The sequence below is a fragment of the Perna viridis genome, chromosome 3, assembly GCF_037379345.1.
Source record: "Perna viridis isolate PV_CMFRI_1.1 ecotype Kerala chromosome 3, ASM3737934v1, whole genome shotgun sequence".
NCBI lineage: Eukaryota > Metazoa > Mollusca > Bivalvia > Mytilida > Mytilidae > Perna > Perna viridis.
The window spans coordinates 58,417,659-58,428,411 of NC_142447.1; the positions used below are offsets into that span (position 1 = coordinate 58,417,659).

Genomic DNA, 10,753 nt, shown 5'->3' on the forward strand with positions numbered 1-10,753 from the left:
GCAATTCTAGAGGTTGTCTGGCAAGCTATTTTCTGACTTCCTAACCTCTAGCATCTGGCATGTTGAAAGCCACCGCAAATGTTAATTAGCTAACCATGTGTTTTAAAATACTTTATTTCTTTTATTTACATTAAAGAAGTTTAACCTACCGGAAATCGAACGATAAAAATCCTAAATATTTGTTAAATACCTACAAATCATTTGTAATTAAGACAGTTGTCAAAATGACCAGCAATTTTGAATTAGGTCACTAATTTTACGGAATAAAATATATTTTTGTTAAAACGAACTTAAAGTTGGTAAAGGCAATTCGTTGGTTAATTTGATATTTTTGTTCCGCAAATTTTAAAATTCACAATTTTATCAACCGGAATTACCCACTCAAAAAAGCTAAAAACCAAATATGAATTTCATTTTAACTGCTTTTTTCATAGGATTTCCAGGATTGCTGGATTTTATTATCAGGTAGGTCATCATTTGTTTTTCTTCAGTTTAGTCTTCTGCCGTGTTATGGTAAAGAAACTATATAAAACGTTTTAAATGGCAAATAGTTAACTATAATTCTGCCGATTTCAAACAACGGCGGAACGAGCGTTATGCAATATGGCGCTCGGAAGTAAGAGGTTGGGGTATTGAGGAACGGAATTCCAACCGCTTACGTTGTAGGGGTAGACATCATCGTGAGCGGTCAGGAAAAAGAATATATGTTACAAGTATTTGTTGGTACATACAATGTATGTATAGCATGCAGTACCTATCCTTTAGCTGTTGTTGCATAATTATAAACTGATTTAAAATGTTCAAACCTTCTTAAGTTTGTAACATGGATATAATCATACATTACACAGAAAAAAATGGGTAAATTATCAGGACTATGAGCTAAATTAATATCTATTTATCATAAACTAACAGAGTACAAAGAACATTTTACAAATAGTGTACATCGATGATATAAAAAAAATTAAACAGGATTAATACAGAAGATTTGACATGATGCACATCTGTTGAGACTCGAAAGTACTGTACTAACGGCTTGACTGGCAGAAAAAAAAAGATTCATTTTCCCTTCAATATTAAAATATATAAAATTTTGTCTCTCAAATACTATTTTCAGCAACTTTAAGTCTACATCTAAAATTGTCAGGCAAATTAAAGAATATATTTAGATTTGTCATGATGCTCAACTGGAGAAATCCAAGATGGCGGGATGACGCAGGGGTACTAGCGGGGCTACACATACAGAAAAAAATATCTATTCTTTCCCTCAAGATAGTCAAAACTTGTTAGCTATTAGTTTCTGTACTGAAAGAATTGTGTCTACATTAGGGAGTGCTTTAGTGCAGTAACCCACCTTATTTAATCAAACTATTTCCCGTTTGGCGCCCCCTTCAGCTTCAGAAACTGTCCTTCTAAGGTCACGTGAGATATTCATACGCTTGAGATGGCCGGTGACTGTAACAATTTTTCACCACGTGATCAACAGTCCGAAGAAACAAGTCATTGAATAGTGCGTAAATATTACACGGATTCCTATAAATAAAATGGAAGATGCAAAATTTCCCTGGCATGCTATTTGATTAACTATCAATGTCGCAGGTCAAAATACAAGGGCCGGGACATCGGCAAAATATTTGTATTATGGCTGCATAAAAAGTCGTCCTGGTAATTTAACTTTATTCGTCTGAAAATAAACATATACATGTTTGCCAAATACAGCGTAACCTGAAAATAATGCACAAGATCTACACATTCCATAAATGTGTATTTACGGAGTATCGATGCACAAAAACTATCATTTGCCGATATTGAATGATAAACTAACATGAAATGAATGAACTATACGAATTTTAACTTTGCATAAATTTGTGAAAATGAATTACGGAAATTGAAATGAAATATTATTAAACTAAAGAATAATGATTATTGTCAAATTGAAACTATATGAATTCCAAATAGCTAAAACGTTTATCCAATTTACTTACTATCAATCTTATTAAACTTTATCTCATTGAATAATAAAGTTTCCAAATAAAATATTTTAGAAATGAAATAAATTTCTTAATCAATAAATATTCGTACCTGAACGGCGACTTGCGTCCTCCGTCGACTATTGTGGAGTGAGCAAATTTTCAATTGTTATTGATTTTATAATATTTTGTTAGTAAGACATGCAGTGCCCGTGGCGCGGGAATGTCGATACTGTATAAAGTCAAAATATAGTTCATGTCGTATTGATTAAATGTACGTCATGATGATTACAAATACATGTACGTCATGATGAATATGAATGAATGACGAATGATATGATGAGTGATTGATAACATATAAACAAAACATCCCCCTTCTAGATTATAAACAACTAATAATCTATCAAATTCAAGTACGGATCATATATGCATACGATCTACATAATAACTATATCAAATACATCCCCCCTTTACAATCTATACGGTGACATACACCCCCTCCATAAGAAAAATGGGATTCGTCCCCGAAACCAATGACAAAACAATAAACCTATAATACAATCGAAAATGCATAGTCAAATATTCAAAATGAAATTTGGCCATTCCCAAGTCAAACATGTGGCAAGCGCCTCTATGCGATTACAAATGTCCAAAACTCATATGAAAACAAGTATTTATTTATACACATGTAAAATATTGCAAACAATACAATTTATCAAAATATCAGACAGATTTACATCATGTTTGTGAACCCATTTTGTTTCTCAATTATTCAACTTGGACTCATTACATCCAAATACAGAATTCAAACGTCGAATCCATACATCACGTAATTCGATTCCCGGATGTACACCATCAATCAATTTCGAATAAACGTATCGAATTCTGCCTTTATTATATTTATGAACTGGTGTGTGCAAAAACGGTGTGACAAATCCGTTGCCGGTGTTATATTCTGTAATATAACTATTTATTTTGTTTAAGATTTCGTTCAGCATCTCTTGCATATTATCATAATGCGTATCCAATAGAAGATAAGAAGTTTTTCCTTGTTGAAGTCTTATATTGTTCCATACCACGAAACTCATAGTAGTAATAGTTGCCATTACTATTTTGCAATCTATGGAACTTAACTTCTCTTCTATCATACGGATATTAGTTTTAAAAATCTGCATATGATTGATCTTTTCTCCTTTTGAATCTCTGATCTCTAAGCAAGATTCTTGATAACGGTTTGCTCTGCGAACGGAGCATATGTCTGGTATACCCGCTATAAAATAAACGATTTTGTTACCATCTATATCTTTTAAATCATCGTACGCTTTGTCACATAATTGTCTCAAGTTTGCACCCGGTTTTACGTATAAATGTTGGCAAAACAATTTGCCTTCCAGTGTTCTTCCTCTACTGGAGGTGTATGTATAGGTCCGCGGGTTCATTTCAATCTAAAAGAAATGAATATATATTCTATATGGAAATTTCCGTTAATATAAACAAAATCGCAAAATGAAATATATATAATTAATGAATTAATAAAACTATGTAATATAATCTCTAAATCTGATAGGTGGTCTGACTTGTCTAGTAGACCTACGAACTGGGATTTCTGGTGTAACATCCGGTTCACTAACATTTGGTTCAACGACGGACTCGCTACTTTCTCGTACATCGGAAATCGAATTCTCTAATGTCGCACTCGATCGGGTATCAGTTAAACTCGACAGTTTATTATAACTGCTCGAACTTGAATCGGACGAATAATTGTCACGCCTAACGATTACTTGTGGATCAAACGGAACTGCCAATGGATTCAAAGGACTAACCTGTTTCTGTGATCCGTCATGTCTTACAAAAACGAGTTCATCCTCGGAATTAGACTCCGGTTCATACTCCACATCGTCAATACCAACTGAATAATCATTCTCATTCGATTCTGTAACGTCGACACAAACTTCCGTCTCCTTTCTTTCTGGGCGGTTCCGACTCGTTTCCCCAGAATCCAGAAATTGGACAGATGTAATCGGTAATAACATATTTCTATGTACCGTTTTTCGGATTCGTCCGTGTTCTTGTCGGATCACATAAACTGGAATTTCAGAATCGGGTCGAGACATTACGATGTAAGGTTCTTTACCCCATTTATTTGCCAATTTATGTTTTCCTTTGAATGCTACATTCTTCAATAATACTCGATCACCCTGTTCAAGTGTTGATTGACGTACCTTGAGGTCGTATCGAGATTTATGACGTCTATTAACCCTTTCTGCTGTTTTCGCTGCCGTTTTATATGCGAACTGCAATCTTTTCTTCAAACCATAGACATACGAATTTCGATCGGCTGTCGAAGAAGAGTTGACGTCACTACCTAAAAATGCATCAATAGCAAGACGTGGATGCCAACCAAACATTAGTAAATGCGGACTATAACCAGTACTTTCATGCTTAGTAGCATTATAAGCATGTACTAGCGGTGCTACATAACTCTTCCAATTCGCCTTTTTATCATCTTCGAGAGTGCCTAGCATATTCAACAGAGTTTGATTAAATCGTTCGCATTGGCCATTACCTTGTGGGTGGTAAGGGGTGGTGCGTGATTTCTTAACGCCTGCCAAATTGCATAGCTCTCTGATAACTTTCGACTCAAAGTTTCGACCTTGGTCGCTATGTATACGAGATGGAAACGAATAATGTTGAATGAAATGTTCCCATAAACTTTTGGCTGTAGTTTTAGCTGACTGATTCCTTGTTGGAATTGCCTGAGCATACCTTGTGAAATGATCAGTTATGACCAATATATTTTCATAACCCCCTTTGGATCGTTCCAGTGTTAGATAATCTATACATAGAATCTCCAAAGGCTGAGACGAAGATATATTAATCAATTCTGCGGATTTCGTTGATCTGGTTTTTCTTAGAATGCATTTTGCACATGACGACACCTTACGTTCAACGTCTTTATCTACACCTGGCCAATAATACCTGGATTTTACCAACGACAAAGTCCTATCTCGGCCCTGATGACCAACATCGTCGTGAAGACCTACAAGAGCGATCTCACGGTAGATATCGGGCAACACTAGCTGAGAAACTGACTCGTTGTTGATAAAACTCTTTCTATATAAAACCTCCTGTTGCATATATAATTTATCCCATTCTCTTATATATTTCTTGACGTCATCGCTTTCCTTCGAGATCTGCCGTTTCGTCGGTTTATGTCCAGTACTAATTAATTCGATAATTCTACTGATTGCAATGTCACATTTCTGTTCTTTGGACCAGTCAATATCGGATAAATTTGACTGATAATCCATATTGTCGACAATTTCTGCATCTTGTGATAACAGTAAACTTTCTACTATTGGTTGTTCTGACTGAGCAATAGTTGCTGAACTACATACTGCCTTAATGACGTCACAGTCTATGTGGTTTAGATTAGTATGATTTCTGGACAAAATATCGGCATCAATATTCGATTTACCGGTTCGATAGCTCAGATTGAAATCATAGTTTGACAATGCGGCCACCCACCTATGTCCTGTAGCATCAAGCTTAGCTTTATCTAAGACGTAGGTTAATGGGTTATTGTCAGTTCTGACCTCAAACTTACTACCTGACAGATAATCATGAAATTTGTCGGTTACTGCCCATTTAAGTGCCAAAAATTCCCTCTTGTGGGCCGGATATAACCGTTCTGGACCACGTAAACTACGACTAGCGTATGCAATGACCCTCTCTTTACCTTCTCTTCTCTGATACAATATAGCACCAAGACCAGTTCCAGATATTAAGAATAAAAGGCAACGAGAAGTCTGCAAAAGCAAGAACAGGTGGATTTATAAGCTTGCTAATGATTGCATCCATCGCATTTTGCTCATTGGTACCCCACTGCCAGGGAGTTGGCTTTGCTTTCTTCTTAGGCTTAGCCTTTTTTTTGTTAGTGTGGTGACCAATTAACAAATCATTTAATGGCTTTGCAATCTTAGCATAGTCCTTGATAAACTTTCTGTAGTATGATGTAAAACCAAGAAATTTTCTAAGATCTTTGACACCACTTACTTTAGGCCAGCTTTTTACGGCGGATACTTTATCGGGATCGGTCTTAATACCGTCGGCAGATACAATAACCCCAAGGTACTTAATCTCACTCTTGAAAAACTCACATTTATCGCCGCGAAGTTTTAAACCATTCTCTTCAAGACGCTTAAACACAGATTCCAAACGTTCGAAATGTTGTTCGATCGTACTCGAGAACACGACTATATCATCTAGAAAAACTAGACATTGTCTTAAATGAGCCTCGCCCATGCATCGTTCCATTAACCTTTGAAACGTCGCACCGGAATTTGTCAATCCATTCTCTTCAAGACGCTTAAACACAGATTCCAAACGTTCGAAATGTTGTTCGATCGTACTCGAGAACACGACTATATCATCTAGAAAAACTAGACATTGTCTTAAATGAGCCTCGCCCATGCATCGTTCCATTAACCTTTGAAACGTCGCACCGGAATTTGTCAATCCAAAAGGGAGACGATTCCACTCGTAAAATCCCAAAGGGCCTAAATTGAAAGCGGTCATAAATTTATCAGATTCCTTGATTCCACAATTCCAATATGCCGAACGGAGATCTAGGCGGGAAAAGAACTTAGAACCCGACAGACAATCAATCGTCTCGTCTATCCGCGGTAGAGCGTACGCGTCTTTCACGGTACGTTTGTTTAACTTTCTAAAATCGATACAGAAACGAAGACTACCGTCTTTCTTTCGTACAAGTACAACGTTACTCGAGAACGGACTATTCGATTCGCGAATACAACCCGCTTCTAGCATTTCCCGAACATGTTCGCGAACTTCATCGAACAACGCCGGTGGTATACGTCTATACGGCTCTTTAAATGGTTTATCGTCGGTCAATTTAATTTCGTGTTCTAACAATTTTGTATACCCTATATCAGAAGAACCTTTGGAAAATACTGACTTCCATTTTCCAAGCAAACCTCGCAATCTATCCTTTACCTCATAATCTAAACTATCAGATATTTTAATACCAAGTTCCTCTAAAGGCATATCTTTCGTAACATTTTTCTCATTCGAATCTAAGTCTATGTGACGCATGACCTTGACCTCGTTCAGACTACATATAGTTGTTTTAGGTTTAATGGCAACTGTTCTCGCTGTCATATTAAATATTCTGACTGGAACTCTACAAGTTTTACCCTTCAGATTAACAACTCTGGGGCAAACTGCTAAAGAATCAGAGTTATCGCCCTCTAAATTCTCTGTTACAACAGTTGTATCACATGAAACCTTGGATTTAGCTAATCCATTAATCGTCATGACTGACATGGGTTTTAGCCTTAAGGGCTTTCTGTTTGTAGATTTAACTTTACCTACAATTGATTCGGTCAGAGTACTAAATGCTAAATTCCATTCTTTCGGAATACCTTGAGTATTATCCTCAGACATACACATATGGAAAAGCTTGATTATATTTGTCCCTACTACAATGGGAACATTCTGATTGTATTCAGTCGGAGAAACAACTAATAGAGGTACATAAACCTCATCTTGTGACATAAAACTGACCTTAACTTTGGCTTCGATATAACCTTGGTATGGCAAAACAGCGCCACCTGCTACATTGACAGTTAGACATAATTCACTCAGATCCCGTAATTCAGGTACTGGTTTCAATTTATTCAACATTGAGCTTGAAATTGTTGAAATCATTGAACCACTATCGATCAATGCCCTACATTTAACATTATTGACAATGATATTTACCTCATTAGCTTTTCCAACCATTCTATCTAACAGACTTTGTTGATCTTTATCATAACTTTCTTTAGGACTAAAGGTTTCTGAAACCTTTTGTGTAAAGTCACGTGTTCGTCCTTCAACCGAGACCTTTATCCGTTTAAATTATCGGATTTATTCTGACCTTGGTTGTTGTAACTATTATTATAGTTTCCTCTACCTCCGAAACTACCTCTCTGACCTCTATTCGTACCTCTACTATTATAACCTCTATAACTTCTATAACCTTGTCCTGACCCTTTTCCATTTTGATTTTGTTTTTCATTTCTATTCGACTCTTTCAACTTTTTAAGTTCATCTTCAATAGATTCTATTTTCTTGTTCAGAGATTTCAACGATTTCGATACTTCATCTAGTTTATCTGATTGAGTAATCGAAGCTTGTTGTTGTATCTTTTTCTCAGTACTTTTAGACCTTTGATAATTAGATAAGTCAAGTTCTATTGATCTTATTTCTTTTCTTAACTGATCAAAATCCATTACAGTATCATACTTATATCTACTAGCATTTTTCAATGATGGATCTCTCAAACCAGACCAAAATTTTGACCGAAGCATCTCATTCTTAGCTGCAGGATTTATTTGACCCTTTTCAACAGCCAATTGTATCAAACCCTCTAATTGCATACCATATTCAGCAACTGATTGATTTGGTTGTTGATTTTCACTATAAAATCTCTGCAGTAATGCTTCACTACTAAACACATTCCCATAGACCCCTTCAAGTTTATCTATAATCTGGGACGGTGTAGCGTCATCGGACAATGAAAGTAGCAAACTTCTTGCTTTCCCCTTCAAAGACCCACGTATACTCTGTCGCAAAATAATATCGCTATAATTCCCTTCTCTAATAATACATCTGACTTCGTATTTCCATACGTCAAAATTCACTTCGCTTTTCTCTTCCCCAGAAAATATTGGTATTCTAGGTTTAGCTTGAGACACACCAGGATTATCATGTGCCATTGTGGCATGAAAATCATGAATAGGGGGTGGGGTATGTGTAGGCGTTTGCCTGCTCCTTACTGCTGGGGTACTAGTTACAAATGCAGAAGGAATATGTTTCATTCTATCGAACTCTTCAGATGTAACAACTTTGTAATCTGAATGTCGATTAATAATATCGATCATAAGAGCTATTTTCTCTTCACTAATACTTTCAATACTACTCTTTTGCTCTTCCTTGTGTGTCTCTTTGCCACCCGATGCCATAATAACTAATAGAGTTACTAAACTCAAATATAAATTCAACATGCAAAATGATCAATGAAAATGAAATGAACAATGATGATACTTACCAATAATCAGTCAATGTCAGTCGAAACTGTCGCGGCAGACATGCTTGAGAGTGATTACATCTACAGTGCTCAGTGTGCAGATTAATTCATAAATCTGATAAATATAATTAAAATATCAATATTCATAAAACATTAATACATAAACACATGTACACAATATAAATGAATAAAATTGTAAATATTTATGTTTCGGCAAAATGTCCTCAGTTGACCTGTCGCTGGCGTCTATACATCATATCATGTAACGCAAATTGCTTATCGGCAAATTAAAAGGAACTGCACATCGTTCGACTCCTATTACGGTATCGGACTGACTCCAGTTGCATACTGTTTGTAATTTCTTTCAATGTTACGAAATTATGTTTTGTTGAAATAAAGTCTGCGCAAATACATAAATGGTTTGTAATTATGTTGACTTTCCCACAATTAATCTAATTTTAATACTTTAACCATGTCTTCTCATAATTATACGGACGGCTAATTTGCTGGAATTCTTGTATGGATCCCAACCATTTTACCAATACCGTTTGTCGTGGTTCCGGAACATATGTGGTTAAAGTTGAAATTTGGTAATTTTAAGTTGTACCAATAAAGTTGTACCATTAAAGTAGTACCATTAATAAAGTTGTACCATTAAAGTAGTACCATTAATAAAGTTGTACCATTATAAAGTAGTACCATTAATAAAGTTGTACCATTATTACCATGGACTATAGCTTATCTCGGTGGAACCTCCATTTGTCGCAGGTCAAAATACAAGGGCCGGGACATCGGCAAAATATTTGTATTATGGCTGCATAAAAAGTCGTCCTGGTAATTTAACTTTATTCGTCTGAAAATAAACATATACATGTTTGCCAAATACAGCGTAACCTGAAAATAATGCACAAGATCTACACATTCCATAAATGTGTATTTACGGAGTATCGATGCACAAAAACTATCATTTGCCGATATTGAATGATAAACTAACATGAAATGAATGAACTATACGAATTTTAACTTTGCATAAATTTGTGAAAATGAATTACGGAAATTGAAATGAAATATTATTAAACTAAAGAATAATGATTATTGTCAAATTGAAACTATATGAATTCCAAATAGCTAAAACGTTTATCCAATTTACTTACTATCAATCTTATTAAACTTTATCTCATTGAATAATAAAGTTTCCAAATAAAATATTTTAGAAATGAAATAAATTTCTTAATCAATAAATATTCGTACCTGAACGGCGACTTGCGTCCTCCGTCGACTATTGTGGAGTGAGCAAATTTTCAATTGTTATTGATTTTATAATATTTTGTTAGTAAGACATGCAGTGCCCGTGGCGCGGGAATGTCGATACTGTATAAAGTCAAAATATAGTTCATGTCGTATTGATTAAATGTACGTCATGATGATTACAAATACATGTACGTCATGATGAATATGAATGAATGACGAATGATATGATGAGTGATTGATAACATATAAACAAAACATCCCCCTTCTAGATTATAAACAACTAATAATCTATCAAATTCAAGTACGGATCATATATGCATACGATCTACATAATAACTATATCAAATACATCCCCCCTTTACAATCTATACGGTGACATCAATTTCATGGTTATTTTTACTCCTTCCATTTCATTTTTCACTCTTTTCCATTCACAATGGTA

At 35.3% G+C, this 10,753-nt stretch overlaps 1 protein-coding gene across 12 annotated transcripts; it reads right to left on the reverse strand.

Moving 5' to 3' along the window:
• Positions 1-1,582: 1,582 nt before the first annotated feature.
• On the reverse strand, positions 1,583-10,691 carry LOC148623098 (uncharacterized). Of its 12 annotated transcripts, XR_015920772.1 has the most exons (4): positions 9,557-10,691; positions 9,082-9,175; positions 2,080-3,412; positions 1,589-1,681 (listed from the first exon to the last, which is right to left on the reverse strand). XR_015920772.1 is itself a non-coding variant. In XM_088573623.1 (3 exons), the coding sequence occupies exon 3, from the start codon at positions 9,035-9,037 to the stop codon at positions 7,877-7,879; it is 1,161 nt and encodes a 386-aa protein (XP_088429749.1). In that variant the 5' UTR covers positions 9,038-9,175; positions 9,526-9,913; positions 10,312-10,691. The 12 variants fall into 12 exon arrangements, 4 of the variants coding, with proteins under 4 accessions (XP_088429749.1, XP_088429751.1, XP_088429750.1 ...); XR_015920777.1 differs by lacking the exon at positions 2,080-3,412 and having other exon boundaries at positions 1,583-1,681; positions 9,606-10,691; XR_015920775.1 differs by lacking the exon at positions 2,080-3,412 and having other exon boundaries at positions 1,583-1,681.
• Between the last annotated feature and the right edge of the window lie 62 nt (positions 10,692-10,753).